The sequence below is a fragment of the Lactuca sativa genome, chromosome 4 (genome assembly GCF_002870075.4).
Source record: "Lactuca sativa cultivar Salinas chromosome 4, Lsat_Salinas_v11, whole genome shotgun sequence".
Lineage (NCBI taxonomy): Eukaryota > Viridiplantae > Streptophyta > Magnoliopsida > Asterales > Asteraceae > Lactuca > Lactuca sativa.
This window is the reverse complement of record NC_056626.2, coordinates 9670544-9694037: the sequence shown is the minus strand read 5'-3', so window position 1 is coordinate 9694037 and position 23494 is coordinate 9670544. Positions and strand designations below refer to the sequence as shown.

At 29.5% G+C, this 23494-nt stretch overlaps 1 protein-coding gene across 2 annotated transcripts; it reads left to right on the top strand.

Moving 5' to 3' along the window:
- Positions 1 to 4759: 4759 nt before the first annotated feature.
- On the top strand, positions 4760 to 7877 carry LOC111910644 (uncharacterized). Of its 2 annotated transcripts, none has more exons than XM_023906473.3 (9): positions 4760 to 5017; positions 5439 to 5795; positions 5903 to 5936; positions 6013 to 6222; positions 6313 to 6402; positions 6493 to 6558; positions 6972 to 7063; positions 7234 to 7281; positions 7611 to 7877. In XM_023906473.3, the coding sequence occupies exons 2-9, from the start codon at positions 5476 to 5478 to the stop codon at positions 7702 to 7704; spliced, it is 954 nt and encodes a 317-aa protein (XP_023762241.1). In that variant the 5' UTR covers positions 4760 to 5017; positions 5439 to 5475; the 3' UTR covers positions 7705 to 7877. The 2 variants fall into 2 exon arrangements, with proteins under 2 accessions (XP_023762241.1, XP_023762240.1); XM_023906472.3 differs by having other exon boundaries at positions 4764 to 5017; positions 5451 to 5795.
- Positions 7878 to 23494: the final 15617 nt, after the last annotated feature.

Sequence of the window (23494 nt, the reverse complement as noted above, 5' to 3'; positions counted from 1 at the left end):
AAGATTGTCTGAGCCAGCTAAATCTTGCTATTGTAAGTGTAACACTTTATTTTCTTTCATTGAATAATTTTCCAATATGAATCTAACAATTTATATCTAGCATTTGCAGGTTTGCCATGTGTATTCTGGAATATCGACACTTTCAGGAAGATTGCTACACCTTCTGGGCCAAATATCTCGGAAATAAATACATAATTTTAAAAAGGAGGCTAAGTTACATGTATGAATATAGAATGCTACTACAATACACAAATAACCAAAAGTACGTTGCTAATTTTGTGTTAAAAATCAGGAGAAAGATCCGTTTGCTTATGCATGGGTATTAGATGAGAGTTGAAATTGCACTTTGACTGAACAAAAAAATGCTTACCTGTGGGAGAGCCAGGGATGTCTCTACTATTTTCAAGCAGGTAGCATATCATTATGCAATAATCTTTATCTTAAATTTTCTATTTTAAGAATGGAGAAACTTTTTTGGTAGATAAAACTATTGTTTCAAAGGTCAAACCAACTTTGATAAGAGAGAGCTTCAGAGCTACACCTCAGTTATCAATGCAAATGTTCTATCAGACAATAAAAGTAAGCAATACTTGAAAGGGTGTGTTTAGGTACACGCTTCAAAGTTTAAAAATTGCTTGAATCTTTGTAATGTTGAAATTTGAAAATGCTTTGGCTATTGTGTTGATGTGAATTTTGTCATGTGTTAAAAAGGTATTACATGATGGGGTAAAAGAGTTGGCTATAAGTGAAGGAGAAGCTTCAAATTATGGCTTATCTGATGACAATAACGTAATTCACTTTCATTAATTTGTTTATTTAGCATTTCACTTCCATTTTTTCTTAATACAACATTCTAATTTGAAAAATCACCAATTAATAATTATAACCGGATAGATTTTCGATACTATATTGATTTAACAAGAAAATATTTGAAAAGTACAAAGAATTAAACTTTTTGTGTAATTATAAATTGGATCTTATATGGTGGACTGATAAGCCCCATGGACTCTTAGTTTATGGTATAAGGGGCCCAAAGTCTAATCTTCTGCAGCCTACTTCCAGAATGGGTGTATGGAGGGCAGTTTGGTCTTTTATTTATTTTGCAGGTTAGAGGTAGTAGTGATTCAAAGTAGTGGGGATATCACCTCGCTAAGCTGTTATTCCCTTTTGTCCTTTTCTTTAGTAGTAGTATATATATAGTAATTAGAAGATAGAATGATGTAGGTAAGAATTAAATTCCTAAGGAGTTGGCAAAAGTGGCCCCCTGTGTATAATTTGGCAATTCTTTCTCATTTGTTATCGGTTTTTGTAGGGGGGGTCAATTTATGCCATTAATTTGGCAGCATACAATATGGTTTTGAAAATCTGCAAGCGGCTCACAATGAATCCAAGAGCTTGAAGAAATCTCTCAAAGTGATGTTATTCTTACCTTATTGTTTAAAAGATTTGGAGTTTATATGAAATTTGCTGACAATTTTGATTTGTATAATATTAATAATAATGTAGGATGTTGTAATGGAAAATGAGTTTGAGAAAAGGCTTCTAGCAGATGTGATTCGTCCCAGTGACATTGGGGTAACGTTTGATGATATTGGAGCATTGGAAAAAGTTAAAGATACGTTGAAGGAACTGGTGTAGTGTTACTAATGTTAAAGTATGTGTTTTTTAAGTGGTAATATAGGAGTAGAAGCAATCTCAGATAACACTAAGGATTTAAATGGGCCACCGACATTGAGAGTAGAATCCATTTCAAAGATAAACGATGGTAATTATAACATTTAGTATTTTGTTTATGGATTAACCATAATGTACTTTTGACATAAATCTAATGACTAAAAGAATGAAATTTGCTTACAACAGGAAATGCACTTTTGATTAATAAAATAAATGTACTTTTGACATAAAACATTAATTTGTATGTATTTTCTCTATATCATGCATTTACTTTAAAAGTAGGACGCCATTAACATCTTACATTAGAAATTAGGATGTGATCTTATACAATTTCGGATCCACAAGGTGCAATGCTTCCTTCAAATGGGGTAATATAGTCAATTATCAACTATAATTTTTTTATAATGTGTATAATTTATAATACTCTTTTTTCTTTGATTATAGATTTGAGGAAATGTCAACAAACAGTTATGTTGAAAGCAGGTAGCTTTATTATTCTTCATTTCCAATGATTCATGTATGGTGAATAGTGATTGTTATCATTTATAATTTATAATCATATGTAAGAAATACAGTTTCTGGGATTTTTATGCACTTTACTGTTACTGTTAAGGTTGATTCCTAATGTCCGTATGCTAATAGAAATTGTTTGAAAATAGGGAAACAACATGAAATGAAGTAATTAGTTTTTCAATTGTGTTTTAAGATTTGCATTAGTATTGTTATCTTATGTTTTCGTGATTGAAGCAGGGGATAAAAAATGTTTTGTAAAAATAACAAACGAGAACAAAGGAACAATAACAACAGATTTATGTTTAGGTAGTGATCAAGCCGTTTCACAAACTGAACATATTATTTGGTGTATTTTTTATGCAGGAATACGTGTGCAGAGTGTGTACCAGACTACTTCAAAGATAGAGACAACGGACAAAGTTTTCATGGAAAATAGGAGGGGTGCGATGGCCAAAATGATCGGAGTTGTCCAAATACATTCCCGTAAAGCGGGGCTCCTCATCTAGTTTGAAATGAAGAAATATAATATTTTTCGAAATGATAAAACTGATAAAAGCTAAATCTATAAATGTTGACGGGGCCAAAAGTTTACTTGACCTTATTCAAGACTTTATAGATTGCATCCACCGTTGTCGTTTTTATGTAGTTGAGTAAGACGGCATAGCTTCTCAGGTGTATTGGATTTTGGAATAAACGGTCTATCTATACATGAAAATAATAAAACCTTAAGAAATAAGACATTAATGCCTTATCAATGGAGAGATCTTTGAAAACTATGACTTTTTTTTATCTCTTCTCCTCCCGCGATAAGGACGCAACTATTATTTCCGGATAAGCATAAGGAACAATAAGCTAGGAACAACAACAAGATCAACAACAATTTTTCTAAGCACTATTTCCTTACGGTCACTAGCTTCTCACTACTGATTCAAGCTGTTAAGTCTGGCAGCTCTTTAGTTAGAATCGCCAAGGGATCTACTGTCAATATATCTTATGATTTGAGTTTGTTTGACGAAGAAATATATTTTATAAAAACAAAGATAAATTTAACGGAAAAAAAACAACATTGTTTGAAGATTATGTAATGGAATATGGTTCAATAGATATATACATGTCTCATTAAGAAATCCAGATCCATGATAGTAGCAAAACAAGTAGACTATAAGTGCAAAGGTGAGTAAATATCAATAATGCATGTCCATGTCACCTTATTTCACAAATATTTTGGCATAAACTTATACTATCTGTACCCTTGTTTGCTATGTGGCCACTAAATGAGTGATAAGAAACTAACCAATTCAAAAACCAAACCAAAATATGCAATTCACATGTAATAATACAACTCCTAACTCAAACGAGTTGTTATAACTCTAAAAGATAAGTGAAATGTCTATAAGTGAGACTTTGGAAAGGAATTGGATGACGGTAATAATCCAATTCCTAAGCCAAACTCACAAAAATATTTTCAAAACCATTTTATTTATATAATGTATAGGACGGTAAGAAACTAATAAATAAACCAAACCAAATATGCAATGAAAGTGTTTCTAAATTTTCCAACCCAAATTCTCTACACTAAAAACAAAATCTTTTTTCATTTTATGGTTTCAATGATCCAATGTCATAAACAAGATAGTAAAAAAAACAAGAACAAAGGAAGTTTCATGCTTTAGAATTTTCCAAGGGAAAAAAAACAATATCACTAAGTGAGCTTATACTTGTCACATCAACAACGATAACCAGTTAAAAATGAGAAAGCCTATTAAATGAAATATATGCAAAAAAAAATTCCAATTTTCAATTTATCATCAAAAAATGATTTTACGATACAACCGCAATTTTTATATATAAAAAACATAGAAATCTTTATGTTGTTTCGCCTTTTAACATTAACATTAAAATTTAAACATAATTTAAAGGAATAAATAGAGATTAAACATGGTTAAAGTAAAAAAAGCTTAATGTGGTTTTACCTTTTAACATCATAAATAAGATTTTTAAAAAAATAACAATTTCTTTTGAATGTCTCATTCCGGATTACTGTTTATATCTAGAAGTCTCTTTATTTATATATGGAATATCTATTTCGAGGTGTGTAAGTAGATATTTACTCATGAATGCTCAATTCTGGATTTCATCTTCAAATTTTAGAGCTAGTTTTTGTTTTTTTTCCTAATTTTTTTTAAAGAGATATTTCTATTTGTGTATGGAATGTCCATTTTTTGAAATGTTTAATGTCGTTATTTTTCAATGAATATCTGATTTTTATACACTGATATCGTATATAGTTCATACTTACTATATTTTTTAAACTTTTTTTAGATGTAAGTAAAAAATAAATTTTTTTCTCGAAATTTAGGAATTATTATTTGGATTTCGAATTTGTTCTTGAAATTTCAAAATTTTTATTTTCGGAATCCAAAAATTTTGTCCGGAATCTTGAATGTTGTTCTAGAATCCAAAGTATTGGTCTGAAATTCCAAAATATCAATTTCAATCTTTTTTTTGTCAAAAAAAAAGTTATTTTTTTTTTTTTTTTTAATTTGGAATATAACCATTCAGACCTAAATGGTTATTTTTGTTATAAACAATTGTTATTTAGTTATTTTCTTATTATTTAATTTCCCTTTATTTTATAAGGTCCAAATGAAATTTCGTTGAGCATCGTCTCGGTATCAACAACTAACTGCAAAATGCAAAAGCTAGTAACATTTTTCTTCCAATCCCAAATCTCCTTGCTCCTGATCCGTGATCACAACATAACAGTGGAAGATCGATAACCATGAACTAACGCAGGCACATAAGTAATCAGTTCTCGAGTTCCCTCAAGGTATGATTCTTTTAAGTTGTCCTGATTTCTCATTGATTTTAGATGTAGATATCTAGATTTATACTTATGTATAGTTGTAATTGTATAATCTATTTTTCACAATGATGAATTCTTTTTCAATTTCATTTTATTAAACTGCAATTCGCCGTTGACGGTGTTTTGCTTCGATATCTAATTATCTATCACACACATCCCTGCGGTTTCCTCACATATTCATGCTATATGGTTTGTTTACTTGCTTTCTTAGTTGGTATTAGTATAAATGCACTGACTTTGGTGTCTGTTCTACTCGCAACTCAAACTTGGCCGTTCATTTTGACTTTTGATGTCAAATAGAAGTTATTTGGATCCAAAATTGAACAGGAACATCAAATTATACTTACCCTATTAGGCGATTAAACTAGAATTTGTAATCATACAGCTTTATGAACAGGAATATCGAATTATAGAGACCACTGATGGATGATACAACAGCCCTGAGTTACTGGTTGAATTGGAGGTTCTTCCTTTGTGGATCATGGGTCCTCATTGTTATTATAACAGCTTGGATTTTAATAATCAAATATGAAGTGTTTAACACAAAGAGACTTCAACAACAAGCTGATGAAACTGAACCTATTGGGATTTTGTATGAGGACGAAACTTGGAAAACCTCTTTGAGAGTAATTCATCCTGCTTGGCTTCTTGCTTATAGATTAATTGCTTTTGGTGTACTATTGGCTTTGATCATTTCTAATCTGGTAATTGGTGGAGCTAGAGTACTTTTCTTTTACACTCAGTAAGTTTATTACTTCAAACTCTTATCCCTTTCATTGTTTATTCAAATTAAGTTTATTACACATGTCAGATTTCATGGATATCTTGTTTTCTTTTGGTGATTTGTAGGTGGACTTTTGTTTTGGTCACTTTCTATTTTGGGGTATGTAATGTTTCTAATTATATTAATCATTTTATTAAAAACTATATTGCTATAATATGCACCTTTTCGTGTGTAGCTTGCATCTTCACTTTCCATTTACGGGTGTTGCCAATATTGGAATGAAGCTGTTGATGATAATATGAATGATGTGGGTTTAGTGGATTCTTTAATACAAGTGAGTGTGGAACCTCAACATATGTCCATGAAAGTGAGTAACCATGGAGATATTATTAGTACACGCAAGACAGCTAGCATATGGGCTTATTCATGCCAAATTGTCTTCCAGGCATGTTTTCAAAATAAAAATATTATTTTTCTGTTTATTTATTTTTAAAGTTCATTTCTCACTCTCTCTCTTTAATCTTTATAAGCACAGATATGTGGAGGTGCTGTGGGGCTCACTGATGGTGTCTTTTGGTTTATAATTTATCCGTTTCTTGCTCCTGTAACTTACAAATTGAATTTTGTAAGTTTTTTAAAAGCTTATGGATTGATTTCTATATATTTTTATACTCCATTATTTTTTGAGTGTTTTTCTTATACTTGTTTGTTACAGTTAAATGTTAGCTTGCATTCGATTAACGTTGTTCTCCTCCTCATTGATGTGATGCTAAATCGCCTTGTAAGTTGCTAATTATACTTTTAATCAGTTTTGACATTTCCTACAAGAAATAGCAATGTACTTTTGTTTATATGTGTATTATAGCAACCTACTTTCATTTCTTTCTACTCCAACATTTTTTTTCTTATTAAGGCATTATACTTTTAAAAATTTACCCGATTTTAGCATTGTACTTTGAATGATTTTTTTTCTTATTTGTTGAAAACTTTAATTAATTATAGCAGTGAAAAAAATTGCTTTGTATTTGGATGAGATTGCTATAATTGTTGGATTTTATAAAGTTTACTGCTATAAGTATAATAAATAAACTAGTGAAAGTAATTTGATTGCATATTCTGTGTTACAGTCTTATCATGAGATTATTATTATTATTATTATCTTTTTTTTTTTTTTTTTTTTTTTTTTTTTATCAGCGGTTTCCATTCTTCCGTTTAGCATATTTTGGTTTGTGGACTTCTACATTTGTCATCTTTCAGTGGATTCTCCATGCCTGTGTATCAATTCGGTAAGCTAAAAAACTTTCTTTTATGTTTTTTTTTTTATTTAATATATTGAAAGGGGACATGATTTATATATGGGTGTATTTTTTTTTTTTTATTAACTTAATATAGAAAAAAGTCTTAATAACTTATTGATCCAAGTAGTTAAAATTAACCTTGTTTATTGTTATTACAGGTGGCCATATCCCTTCCTTGACTTATCATCTTCATATGCTCCCATCTGGTATATAATATTCTGCAAATAAGTTGATTTGAGTTATGTTTAATAGTTAAAATAAAATTTTAGTTAAAAATAAAACGGGGAAAATTTTTTGTCGAAAGCATACAGTTTTTGAAACCGTTTTATTAAAAAAAAATTGCAAAATCTACTTCAGATAGCTTTAAGCGAGTTTTCAGCATTTATAATTTATATCATTTTATACCATACAAAAGATTACAACTAAACATATATATACAAATAAAAACTAGATTTACAAACTTCTAGCTACCAGCTTTGAGGTATACAAAATATTTTTAGATGATGTCACTCATGGGATCAATGATTTACCGCAGGTATTTTGGATTGGGGTTAATCCACATCCCTGTATTTGGCATCTTTTCACTCATAGTTAAATGGAAGCAGTTACTTTTGTCAAGGTTTTCATAAAATCTTGGAGCATCATGTAAAAGAAAAGAGGTGTTAATTGTAACATACTTATAGTAACATCATTGATTTGAGTTATACTTAGCTAACATGTTAGTAGAATGGGTCAGAAGGATTATTGTGTTAAAATGCATGGCAGTTTTTTAAATTATTTTTATTAAACGGTTATATTATTATTTGACATGTTAATTATTATCTATAAAGTTCAAATGGAAACGAGATCAACATAATGAACCACGAAAAAGCAAAGAACATGATACATATGAGGGTGTTTAGGTTTGAAAAATAAGATAATCAGATATTAGGTGTTTAAAGTTATAGATGGTTATATAAATTTTCATTTAATTCAATAATCAGTACTTTATAAGTAACTATTTACATGATTCTCTAATTTAACTATTTTGATCCTAAAGAATAAAATGGGTTAATTGTGTAAAATCTTATATTTTGGGATTTTTTGTTTTATTATCATTTTTTTTTAATTTTAGAAAAACCTTACATTTTTTTTCGTGATTTGATTAATTTAACAGGTTTATCGGTAATTATATGTTTTTACAGAATATTTTTTTCGGAAAAATCATTTTTTTTTTCTCGAAGAAACTCTTATATTTGACAAAATTTCCCTTTTGTACCAATTTTTTTGTTTTGATTTATGGTACCCCTGTTTTTCATTATTGTTCATTTTTATGATAATCTTGATGGTTTTCAACATTAAAATCCGAATAAAACATTTGATCTTTTTAAACAAAGAGAAAGATTGTTGAGTCTAATTCTTAATACAAAAAATTTACAAATGCTCATAGGTAGTAGCTAGCAGGTGACAAACAACTTGAGATCTTAGATTATTTATAATATTTGTTGACTCGTATGACTATTGATGGGGAAAATAAATCTTATAGGAATTTAATTAGATTATTATGCATCAAATCACCTTTGAGATTAAAAATATTTTTTTGTAGGGAAAACATAAAAGCTAAAATTAGATTCCAAATATATACCGAAGTTTAGAAATTTTTTTTGTTGTTTGATTCTAAAAACAGTTTAAGATGTCAATCCAACCTAAACTAATATTCTTCATATGTTTGAGCATCTCCAAATTGACCATTATGTATTTTTCAAATAAGAATTAGACACAATAAACTTTCTATTTGTTTTCTAAAAAAGTTAATATTTCTTTCTTTAATGTTGAAAATTCACCAAGAACATCAACAACAACAACAAAGGCAGTTGTGAACCAAAACGAAAATGACGGTACAAATGAAAAAGTTTGTCAAATGTGAGAGTTACCCAAAAAAACTGAGTTCTTTTTTTTTTGAAAAAAATAATGTAAAATTGAAAGATTGTCGATAAACTTGGTAAAAATAGCCAAATCAGAAAATAAAAAACGAAAAAATTTAAGGGTTTTTTGAAATAAAAAATAGATTTAAAACATTAAATAGAAAAAAAAATATGAAAACATAATGTTTTTATACGATTAACCCCACCAAAAAACAATATTAATAGTTACTTCCCAAAAACTCAATAATAAATAATGATTTCTTCAACACACATTTTACCATAATCATTGGTAGTTTTATTATGGTGTCCATAGTGGCACTAACAATATCTGGATTTTTCGAACGCAGTGTAATTTTTTTTTTACTAGTGACATTACTAAAATTTTCCTTGACACATCACTAGAGCTATTCACTATTCGGATAAAACCAAATTATCCAATTGGACAATTTGGATTGTACTATTTGGTTCGGATATTCGGATTTTTTGATTGGTTTTCAACAAAACCGAATTATTATTTTGGATTTCGGATTGGTTTTGGTTTATAAAATAAGAACCGAATAGTCCAAAAAAACCGAATAAACATTTATCATTTATCTATTTATAATATATATCTATAATTATTTATTAATTTTGTAATTTATTTTTTCAAATAGGTTCAAAACGTTTCACCCGATAAAAAAAACATTAATATGCATTTTCTCTCGAAAGTTTTGTATCTATAAAATATTTAACTATAATATATCTTCTTATTAGTTATTTATAAATTTCAAATCACAACTAAATTATTTGTTTTTACTTCTTGTGTAAAGTTGGGTAATATTATAATTATATGTCGTTTTAAAATGTTTCGGTTTTTGAAAACCGAATTATAAAAACCGATCCAACCAAATTGTAATTGGATCGGATCAGATCGGATTTAAATTTAGTTTGGACAATTCGGATTCATGTTTTAAAAACCGAAATCAATTTGGATTTACTTGATTGGATTGGATCAAACTGATCTATCCAAACGAACACCCATACAGACCACCCTTACCATGAAATTGTACATCCGTCTCTGACCATACTGAAATTTTGTAAGGGGGGAGTGAAATTTGAAACTTGATACAATTATCTTTTAAGGTATCCAAAAATTAGTTAGTATGTGATTTTATACAAAGAAGCTTTAATATTTTCATTAATTCCAAAATTTTAAAGAATGTGATGTATTTGGCAATGTTTTAAAACCCGGTTTGAACTGGCCGGTCGAACCGGTTGGACCGGAAACCGGAAGAGAGAGCGGTTCAACTATCACCGGTTTTATATTGATTTCTGAACTGGACTAAACCGGCCGGTTTTTAGAAAAAACCGTTTGAACCGGTCAAAATAAACCAGTTGAACCGAATAAAAACACATGAAAAAATCATTTACATAATAAACTTTGGTGATTTTTTTTTCAAATTTATTTATTTTTCTCTAAATAAAAACATATAGTAAATGTTATAAATTCATTTGATGTGTTTATATTAATCAAAAACTATATTTCGTTTTTGTATTATACTTTATTTTCTTTTTGAAGTATATGAATTGATGTAAAACACTAAAACTTATGGTTATATGTTATTTTAATGTATTTGAATTCATTTACAACTTATTTTTATATGTATTTTTAATGTTTGAACATGTAAACATCAAATTCATAATTTCTATATGTATGTATGTGTAGGAAAATAGAAAAAACATGAAAAATATAGAAACCGGTTCACCCGACGGTCGAACCGGTTAAACCGGTTGAACCGAGAACCGGTCACCATACCGGTTCAACTAAAAAACCGGTTTAGAGAGTATTTGATAGCTTTCAGGAACTTCAGTTTTTAGTTTTTCTAGAAAAAGCTTGATCGTCGTGTAGGGGAATGAACTTAAAGTTTTTAGTTTAAAACAAAATACTCCTAGCTCAAATACATTTAAAGAAAGGTCCATGTCTATTATAACAAATATTATTTATGCTTAAAGAATAAAGATATTGTTTTTTTTATCTATTAAGATGTCAGTTTAAATAATTTTACACATTTATAAATTTTATATCTATTTTTACCAAACACTTCTACATAAATAATCTATAACTTTCAGTTCAAAATAAAATCTAAACTTTCAACTATTTTAACCAAATATATTCATACATGTCAATCCTCACTCCATAATTCGGTCCATTAGGCTATCCTTCTATTGGTGTTGTTTCTCCACACCTCTTACTTTTTGTTTTTCACCTCATCGCCATGTCTTTCATCTAGGAAATGATTCTCTCTCATTCTTTATATGTTAAAGACTCGTGTATTGTATAAATAAGAAAGCAAACAAAAAAAGAGGTCAGGTGTAAGATTCAATGATTTCTCATTATGGCTGGGAAAAAGTAAGGAAAACAAAGGAGAGTGTTCACCCAAGACACCGTAGTGCCATATCATCACATTGCGTCCTACATGCGGTGTCTTCACACCCCAACCTTAATGCATGGGTGCACGTTGTTAAATATTTAGTACACCCACCCATATCACCGACCAAATATGGACCGACCAAACCAGCTAACCATACCAGGATTGAGTCAAAACCGGCTCATAAACATGTTTTATGAGTTTTTGAAAAGTCCACTTCCCGTTTGATTCCCATTTTTAAAGTCCTTTAAAAGTCGGCTCTTATTTTGGCACAATGCCCAAATTGGTCTTTCTTTTAAGCAATCATAATTGAGAATAAATTGTTTGATTACCCAACTGGTCTTTATTATAAAACAATTGTATTTGATATGACATCATTTTAACAATTGTATTATTTTTATTTGAAAGGGAAAATGACTTTGGAGGGTAACTAACTATTGAGTTTGTTCTCATTTGATCACTTTCCTTTTTTTGAACCCAATATATCATCGAACTTGTTGTTTGTGTTCACCATAACACAAACAACAAGTTTGATCATATATTGGGTAAAAAAGGAAAGTGACCAAATAAGAACAAACTCAACAGTTGGTTACCCTCCTGAGTCATTTTCCCTTTACTCATTTACAGAAAATCCCACGCCATCTCCTGCTCATATTAATGACTTTATGAGATTCGTCTTTGCTTCTCTTTAAAACATAACCCAAGAAACATGTACAACTTTGTAATGCACTTGAATATTTGTTAGGGGAATTTTGATTGAGTAGGTGCATTTCATGACTACATTTACATTTTCAATCAAACGATTTATCGTATCATGAATTATGGACAAGTCTACAAATGAGTAGAATCATAAGCGTTGTGATTTTTGAGTTTACTTGGCTTTAAGATTGAATTCATGGGATAAGATACAACATCAATATGTACAAGATCATGCATCTTTTGCAGACACATCACCATAATATATCTTGAGGGAAACGTTGTGTTGATAAGTATATCTCTCATACACAGTCATATCATTTTGCAGAGAGTTGTTGACAGCTAACCACAATAAGAATAGCATAGACCATGTTTTGACGAAGCTACCCCTCTGAAACGCTCTTCATGTACGTTATAGCTTAAGAAGGTTATAGTCTTTGATACTTTTGCAACTTTAATTTCATTTAACTTTTTGAGAAAAATGACTCAGGTGGGTAAGCAACCGTTGAGTTTGTTCTCATTTGGTCTCTTTCCTTTTTTTGTACCCAATATATCATCGAACTTGTTGTTTGTGTTCACCACAACCCTTTGACCGACTATAACAGGTGATAGCCGGTCAAAAGGGTTATGGTGAATACAAATAACAAGTTCAATGATATATTGGGTACAAAAAAATGGACCAAATGAAAACAAACTCAACAATTAGTTACCCTCCAGAGTCATTTTCCCTATTTGAAACTGTAAGTTTATATCAATTCATGGTAAGGGGTTGAATGATTGTAAGCCATAGTCGAACTGATCTAGATCATAGTAGTTTCTATTTTTGTTATTTTATATATTCGGTTTCAATCCAATCCATTTTCGACACCCCCCCCCCCCCCCCCCCCCCCCCCTGCTTTTTACTATATTTAGTATTAGTTTTGTAATAATCGTGGTTTTCTCATAAAGTAAATGTGTATTCTGCAAACTCACAGTAAAACAAAACAAACTTTAAATATAATTACGCCTAAAACAAGGAAAAGATATGCATAAATCTTGGAAGATAACAACTATTATGATAAGTTATACATTGATGATATATTTAAATAGTAAAATATTATTCATGCAATTATTATATTTATATTTATATTTATCAATTATTAGGAGTAATAAATACTATGTAAAATATTATTCATCGATTACTTTATTTATATGTTTATTTGTAATATCATATTTGTTTTTCTTATTATTTATATAATAAAAGTTTTATATATGATTAATATAGTTTATTTTCAACTTATTTCCTTAAGATTTTTTTTTCATGAACATGTTGATAAGGCAATAAGAATCTTTATTAACTCTTCGATTTATGGTCTAGTACTTTTTTTTTCAAAATAATTTGTTGTTTAACAAAAAAAATCATTAACTGTTAATTAATCCTGTTATAAACTCTAATTAACATGAAAAAACCATCCCATTGACTATTAAGTTAAAAAATTTAGTATATGTTATAAGACTGAAACCAAAATAAACTTATTTCAAAGGTTTTGTTTTGAAGTATTAGTTTCGGCCCCTTTAATTTTAATGTTTGTGTTGCCTGAAACCCTTAGATTCAAATAGCCAGAGTGGCATTATGGATGTCTTCGTTAGAATTCTGAAGGTCACATGCTTTTAACGTGAATCCATGATTGCGTGTGGACAATATAAAAAACGTGTATTCACTCAAAAAGAATATATGATGTTTTTTTACATGATAAATGGTTAAGTTATATACATAATTTACGATTAGAGTTCTAAATATCTTTTAATAGGATAAAATTATTAGTGATGTTCGTACTTTTTACAACTATCCCAACTATTTTGAAGATTTGAAGAAATAATAAAATGTAAAATAGAATAATATCATCAAATCGCAAGACAAGCAGTCCATTGTTGAACAAGAGGCTGCGGAGCCTTGAATTTTAAAATATTTAATAGCAGCAGCCCATCTTGATTTTGTTGGTGGTTTGCATAAAATTTAATAAAAAACTATAAAACTAAAAAACAGCCGGCCCGTATTGACTCTAGAGTGACTTTCCCTTTTTTTTTTCCTCGTATTATTAATTTATTGTGTTCTCAAGTAGCAAGTGTCCAACATGTTTTTACGTAAAATGTTCATCCTGGATCTCTGTCAATGACATTCATGAAAATATTTTACATTTCCTTTTCATCCGATACATAAGAATAAATCTTTTATGTACAATTCTGTCGTTTCCAAAAAAAAACTTTTATGTAACTTAAACGAACTAGTTTACACAAAATGTCAACATCACGGTACCAAAAAAGCGAATAAAGAATGAATTTTATGAACTTGTATTTTATATTTCTATATAAAAACTAAATATGGTTTTTAGTTTCTTATTATACCATCTCTTGTAATTATCCATCCTTTCACTTTTGATCATAAAATATTCACCTTCAATTTCACTCGCCGCTTGATGGGTGATATCATGTTTACTAACTGTTACAATGGATAAAAGCAATAATTATCTTTTATAAAATTGTTCAAGATATAAATGTTAAGAGTATTTACTATTTACCTCTCTTACTCCTTCCTTGAAAATACTATTGCAGCTGCATCATGCAACGAAAAAAAAAAATCAATGCACATCGTTACCGAGCACTTGACAAGCCATCCCCTTCTTTATATAAGATTGAAAAATAAAAGTATTGTTGGATTGCTAATAGAAGGAATGAAGAGGGTATGAACCGGAGTTGGGTGAGACAACCCCGTAACAACCTCGAGATGGATGAACTTCATCGACTAACACAAATATGCTATGTAATTTCAATTGGTGATTAAGATGATGGGTGGCGTTTCAATTTAGCCAAAGATGGAAGATTTCATGTTGATGTTTTAAGACACGCAATTGAAAATTATTTCATTAAGGAGAGGCGGCTCAACCAATTTTGGGGCTATAAGCAAACAAGATGATATGGTTCAAAATTATTCTATTAAGGAGAGCCAGGAGCAAAAAATCGGGGCCCTTCAAGTAAGCAAATAGATTCAAACCTGAGACCTTTGGTTTGTTAAACCAACATTTTTACCACCAAGCCAAGCTCCAACTTGTCTTTGTAACCCAAGAAATACGTATATATACATATATATAATTAACATAATAAGTTTTTAAATTGAGGAACCTTTAGAATTAGGGACCCTAAGTCCTTACTTAGTTTTGCAAAGGGTAGAGTCGGCCCTGAGGAGAGCATATCTAAGAAGAATACCCACTGGTAGTGCTCTTAGTTAAAGAAGGGTAAATATCCCTTCTATCTTATGCCCACTATAATGCCGATCACTTGTTGATTTCTTGCAACTTTGTTGCTAATGTTTTGAGGATTATTTTAAATTGGTGCGGTATGAATAGCAATAGTTTTTCTCGAGTTCAACAGACTTTGCTACGAATTGGTGTCATTGTGCTAAGAAAAGAAAATTCTTAATATTCATTGTTTATGGAACAATATGGTGCATCTGGAAATCAAGGAATGACAAAGTTTTTAACAGGATTATGGCCTCCCCTGCAAAAACGATGGAATGCATTATTTTGATGGTCTTTAGTTGCAATAGATACATGGGTAGTAAGGTTGGACGGTGTGGTGGTATTTTTACCATCGATATGTTGACTTGCCTACCTTTATTGGCGGTAAACACCGCACCGTGAGCCTTTTTTTGCCGACGACATTATACCGATAGTAACTATCCACCAACGGTAAAGTGAGAGGCAAATGATGCACCTCTCTCTCTCTCTCTCTCTCTCTCTGCATCTCTCTCTCTCTCTCTCTCTCATATTTGGCAATAAACATCACACCCTAGTCTTTTTTAAAAATAGTAAAAAAAAAATGCAAAAACATCACTATCAATGAGTTGAATGTGCGGTGTCATCGATACCACATCATTCAGCCTAATAATAATTGTAATTGGGATGTTGGAACTTTTGTCCATTTAATATGGTGTATTTCTTATATTTTCTTTTGGGCTAATGCTATAAAAACCCTTGAATTTTCAAGAGATATTCGGTTATATCCTAAGTTCATTTTTATGTAGGGATGAGCAAAAGGACCGAACCGGCCGGAACCGGCCCGAACCGGACCGGACCGGGGAACCGGCTTCGGCCAAAATCAAGAACCGAACCGGCCCGGCGGTTCTACCGGTTCCCGATTCCTACCGGTTCTTGTCGTGTCTTCAAATGTTGGAACCGCTCCTTGAAAAATAGCATCATACGGTTCCGGTTTTTGCCGGTTCTACCGGTTCCGGTTAAATCGGTTCCGGTTCCTACCGGTTCCCGGTTCCAAAAATCCACAAAAATAACGTCCCGGTCCCGGCCCGACCGGTTCCATCGGGCTCCGGTTCCGGTTCCGGTACCGGTTCCGGCCGGTTCCCCGGTCCATATGCTCATCCCTATTTTTATGTCCATAATAACCGTATATTTGGGCAAAAATTGTCATAATCGCCCTCTTTTCTACTTTACCCTTCCATGCCATTAGGGGATGTTTGGTTCTAAGATTAGAGTGTGTTTGGTTTGCTCAAAAAATTAATTAACTAGAAAAGAAGAGGCCATGACTCGAACCCAGGCCTCTTCTACAAAAGTCAAAGACCACCTTCACCATTGTCTTCATCACAGCACACCATCGGAGAAACCCTAGCCGCACACCACGACTTGTGTCTATCTATAACCATAGCGGAGGCCCCAAGCGATGGTTTGCAGAAGTTTCAGGTCGCTGGAGGGCTCCATGAATATCGCCGGAAGTTGCAGGTGGTCGTAACTTGTTGGTCTCCATAAGTTGCAGGTCGCCGGAGGTTGCATACAATGCCCAACTTGGTAGATAACATGTTGCATTTTTTCTTGAACGTCGGAATGGCGTCATCTTCTCGAGTAAATGGTGGCGGCGGCGGGATTCACACCCTATGAAATTGCAACGGCGATAATGTGGCGGCTAGGGTTTCTCCGATGGTGTGCGGTGATGAAGACGATGGTGAAGGTGGCCGGCACGTATATATAAACATTTTCGAGAAATAAAAAGTAGTTAGCTCCTTTGTCGAGTTGGTTAGGGTCTTCGACTTTTGTGGAAGAGACCTGGGTTCGAGTCATGGGCTCTTCTTTTCTGGTTAATCATTTTTTTGAGCAAACCAAACATACTCCAATCCTAGATCCAAAATCTCCTAATGACATGGAAGGGTAAAATCGGAAAAGAGAGCAATTATGACAATTTTTGCCTGAATGTGCCGTAATTTTGGACATAAAAATGAACTTAGGATATAACCGAACATTTCTTGAAAATTTGAGGGTTTTTATAGCATTAGCCATTTTTTTTCTACCTTATCTTGCATCATCATGACTTGGGTTTTTAATAAAAAAAAATTTCAGTGCAATAAAAAGTACACATCGTTAGTTTCCATTCAAATGTAAATATAGCCTTGATCAACTCAGCATTATAGGAAGTCATTATATCATAATGTACTTTCATGCAATCACAATTCCATTTTTTTTTTGTGATAATATGGTCAGGTCAATCACATATAATAAATAAAACACAATGGGGCCTAATCATATTTCCTTTAAAACCAGACATTTTATATCTTTTGCATACAAAAATAAAATAAAAAAGTTAATAAATTTTGGGCGTTAACAAAAAAAAAGTTGTTATTTATACAAAACCAACAAAATTTAACAAACTAACTTTAATGTTAAAGCCTTATAAAATAGTATTAGTATTGATTTGGTTATAATTAAAAAACAAAACAGCAATCTGACTTCATTCATTTGTTTTGCTTTAAAATTTTGATTTTATTTGATAATAGAAACCTATGCATTTGCAAAGAAAACTCAACAGGTGCATTAAGTTCTAGGGGTTGGTGGAATTTCTAGACTTTTGCTATTTGTTGGGGTAATTGTCCCAAGGAAAAAGAAGATTTTAATCGCGATCCTGTTTCATTTGACGAATTTACACGGCCAGAAACAATAAGGTTTTTAAAAACATATTGTCTTCTCCAACACTGGTTGCAAACGATATCATATCATTATTGTTTAAATGGTGGAAACACAAGAATCGATTAGTTAATACTAACTAGGTGTGAGATCCATGTATTACATGATTTTATTTAAAAAAAATATATGAAATTTTAACAATTTGAAAAGTTTGAATTTATAAGAAAAATAAGAAAAATTTTGAATTATTAAAATTAATGAGGCTTTAATGTATTGAATACATTTCATATATAAATTTTTTCTAATAAATACCTTACATATTAAATATGAAATTTTAATTTAATAAAATGAAAAATACAATAAAATAACAAGTGAAAAATAAAAAATTCAAATTCTAGAAAAATATTATGTGTCTAAATGAATGAGAAAATAACACGTTGCAAAAAGTTTTTGTTTATTAGGGAATATTTGGTGAATGGTGTTAGTAATCCGTTTTGAACTTTTCCTATATGCTACGGATTTTGTTGTTGTGTCAAAGTCTTATTTCCTTGCTAAGTTTGGCCAATTTATAAAATTTTGTAGTTTCCAAAAACAGAAAATAGTTAGACATAAAATTTACTGTATTCTAAAATAAAATGGCCTGCAGAAAGTTAAAAAATAAATAATGCATTAAATAAGATCATTACCCAACAATTCAACATCTTTATCGAACATAAATATTCCAATTTTTGGACCAGCAATAAATGAAAAAACCCATGGGTTACCAAAATGACGTGACAACTTTATTGAGTTGGTAAAATCTACGGTATGGAAGCATGGACTAACGTAAGAGAAAATTTAAGTGAGAACAATATTAAAACAGTGACCATGTTAATGTATTTTTGTTTAAAACGGTAGTCAGTTATTAACGTGTAACTTAATTATAAATTATTTTCAACAACAATTTAATTTATTCTTAAACCACTCATGAATTTATCTATATTTCAGATAGGCTTTAAACCTTCCACTTTAAAAATAAAAAACAACACTTAATACTTTTGGACTTGAAAGTGTTTATAAAAAAAAATATAACTAATATATATATATATATATATATATATATATATATATATATATATATATATATATATATATATATATATATATATATATATATATATATATATATATATATATATATATATATATATTTTAAGTTTGTGCATAGTCAAAGTAAGTAGATGATCCTTCATTTTATTGCATATTTATATTTATGGATGTGATATTTTTTTTGAAATGAAAAATTTATCTATTAAATGAAAATGATTTTGTCATGTGTCCTCTTCTCATTACGACAAATGTTATTTTTATAAGATTTTTTTATTTTATTTTTTGCACTTGTCATTATATATATATATATATATATATATATATATATATATATATATATATATATATATATATATATGAAATTTAATTAATTTTATAACCGTGGTTTTCACGGGTTATAAACTAGTATATATATATATATATATATATATATATATATATATATATATATATATATATATATATATATATATATATATATATACTAGTTTATAACCCGTGAAAACCACGGTTATAAAATTAATTAAATTTCATATTAAAAAATCAAAATTATTAATCAATTATTTTAAATAAATTATTACTTAAGAGATTTTTTTAGTTATATAAAATTATAATCGTTGATTTAAATAAATACATGAAGTTATATCATCGTATAATCTGTATTAATTTTATTTTATTTTTCAATATAATGTTATGAATTTAATATAATTAAAGTGAGAAAATTTAAAATGATTAACCAATTATCTATTTAATGTAATTAAAATGAAAAATTTTAAAATTAAAACTTAAAATGAATAATCAATTATTAATTTAATGTAATTAAAGTAGAAATTTAAAATTTGAAATTTGAAATGAATAATTAATGAGTTGACAAGTGGCATGATAGGTGATATATAACATTAATAAAAAGTTCTAATTGTATATCATTTGCCAATAGGAGATTAAACTTATTCTTTTATTAGAATAGGGATATATATATATATATATATATATATATATATATATATATATATATATATATATATATATATATATATTTAAAATCCACTTTTAGTGGTTATATATAGTAGACACATTAATTCTATTAATCTTGAGAATAAATGTTTTAACCATTTTTTTCTTAGTAAAGATTTATATATGGTAGGTACTTAATACACATTTCAAGGGATTAACATTAAGCATTTTTTAAATCATGTATTTAGGTAATGTTTTTTATTTCTATATATATATATATATATATATATATATATATATATATATATATATATATATATATATATATATATATATCTTCCTATATTTTTTTAAAAATATTTAAGAAAATACTAAGTATTTTATCTATCTATAATATCTTTTTTTATTTGTTATATGACTATTAAATAGTATATATATTTTATATTTTATACATGTAATATATATAGAAACAATGAATAAAATGTGAACTTACATTGTACTAAACTCAAGTCATGTAAAATATGTAATGATTAATAATATTTTAATATAGCCACACATTTAAATTTATAATGTCTCCATTTTAATAATTGAACTTTTAAAATTTGATAACATTTTCAACATAATTTTGGATTTATTATTGTTTAAAGCTAAAAATATAATATACATTCAAACGACCATAAAGAAAAACAAAAACATATAAAATTATATTTAGATAAAAGAAAATTCAATGTTACGTCCACCATGTCAAAATATCAATATTCTTTTATTGGTATACATTCAACTACCAACTTATTATCATTACTTTTGTATTTATTTTGAAATTTTACTTTTAAAAAAATATTTAATTTTTACACATTAATTTTCAACATCATTTTTTAAAATATGTCAATGTTTTTTATTAGTATATATTGAATTACTTACTTTATTTATTTTTATTTATGTAAAAGTATTATTTTAAAAAATACGTAATGTTTACAACTTTGTATTAAACTTTTATTTTTAATGAACTCGTATATTACACGAGTCTTACACTTAGTAACTATATAAATAAAAGCAATAGCACAACTAGCAATGAGCTAGCCATGAGCGCCACAAAGAGTACAAGTTTACATGAAACATAAAAGAGGGGAGTAACTCCAATCAACCCAATTATATTTATATTTACCCAACCCACCCTATGTTTACACTATAAAAAAGGACAGAAAAATTACATTATCGACCACTTTAGTTGAGGAAGACACAATTTTATTGAAAATGTGATTGTTTCTTGCCTTTAATAAGTTATATAAAAAGAAATAAAAGATGTTGATGACAACCTTCTTCTTTCTAAGGCAATTTCTCCAACTTGCTGCATAATTCAAGAAGTCAGTGATTTCAGAGTATTGATGTGAGGGACTTCCATACCATATTAGTATCCAGTCTCTAGCCACTTATGTAATTTTACAATCAATCAACGCGTGATGAATCGATTCGCCAAGACCACAAAAGGGGGTTTGAAAATTAACACCTCTTAACTTCAACTTTATTGAGATCGATTGAACCTGATAGACAAGTTGGCATTCAACCTCAAGATTTGTAGAAATGATGATCAGAAATTTTCACATCTTTATTGAGATCGATTGAACCCGATAGACAATAAGTTGTTTTCGAGGTAGCTTTTGTTGAGCTCGAGGCATGGTGAATCTCGTAAGGGGAAAACGGGAGTCCTACCTAGAGATTCTTCTTATTTTTGACTAATGACTCTCTAACTTCATATTCATTAGACTCCGAGATAAATTTCCATGATCAAACTAACTTGAGTTCGGTGCATCCATGGTGAACTCGAGTGAGGTTGATCTTGGCAATGGAAGACCTGATATTGATAAGGAATTGCAGTTTAGACCCAAAGGAATACTCATTTTTCATTTTTTATTTTTTATGTGTCACGTCAATGCCACCTTCTTTTTTCTTTACTCTCTTATCGCTTTTTCAAAACCAAAGAAATTGTCACCTTTCACTTTATTTCATTTTTTCACAATAAAATTATTTTAATTTTAGAAATTAAATGCTAATAAATAATCTAAATCAAATAAACAAAAGTTACCAACACAAAATAAATGAAATCCTGATATTTCATTACTTCAAAATAGAAAATTACACAATTGAAATATATATATATATATATATATATATATATATATATATATATATATATATATATATATATATATATAGAGAGAGAGAGATAGGTTCAAATGTTTTTGACAACTATTGTGAGCATAAATGCACCAATAGGAATTCAGGAAAAATTTAATTCTTAAATAATCAAGATAAGGCTAGATATGTAATTTTGCATATAAATTAAATAATAACCAAAATTAAATCCCTTGATTCATGGATCAAATCCCTTAAATTAGACCACCGATTCCCCTTTTTCTCTAAAAATCATCGTCTACACCCGCCGATCTCTCTGGATTAGTAGCAGCAAGGCGATTGATTTTTCTAGGGTTTAAAGTCGTGATTCTAGAAGGCAGATCTTGGCTAGGCGATCATGTTCGCACGAAGAAAATGTCAGGTGGCGATTGTGTCGTTGCAGCAGATCTAGGCGGCAGTGTACTCACCGGAATCAATGACAATCCTTTCGGAGTTCTAGATCGACAACTAGGGTTTCCTCTTCACAAAGTTAGAGACATTTGCCCTCTTTATCTCCCCAATGGAAAAAGTGTAAATCCTGAAATCGATTCAAAAGTTGAAGTTTCCTTCAATAAAATCCTGGATAGAGTCTACAAGCTCCGTCAATCAATGATGGAGGAAGCGATCTGTTCATCAGAGCATTATCTGAAAACCTTCCTATTTTCTACAATCAAACAGTCGAACGCATCAAATATGGATCTAATGGTGTCTCAATCTCTGCAAACAGACAAGATTATCACGCATATATGGTTCTCTGTACAGTTCCATTAGGCGTGCTAAAGAAGAAATCAATCGAATTCCTAGAGGAACCTATAGAGAGGTATAATTTATTTTAGTAGTTAAACACTTCCTAAATTTGTGACTTATTTCTTTAATTGTTATTCAGGTATGTAGTATTTTTGATGGATCTCTTATGACAGTGAACATTATGAGTGGTGCTGCATTTAATTTCTTTTCTTCTTGAACTATAGATGTTTAACAAATTTGTGTACCTGAAAAGCCGAGGTTATGTCTTTTTAATATACATTTTGGGTCATTCTATAGGAAACTATAAAGTAGAAACTGGACCTGAGCACTTTCTTGTTGAATAAAGAATTTAAAGTTTTATTTAAAAATATTCCCTCATTGAAAAAGGGATTCTGAATTTTACCTTTGAGTCTTAAACTTCTTTAGCTCAGCATCAATGTAAAATTATCGATAGATAAAATCCATCGTCTTATGTGCATTCATTCTTTATTATCATGACAAAATGGA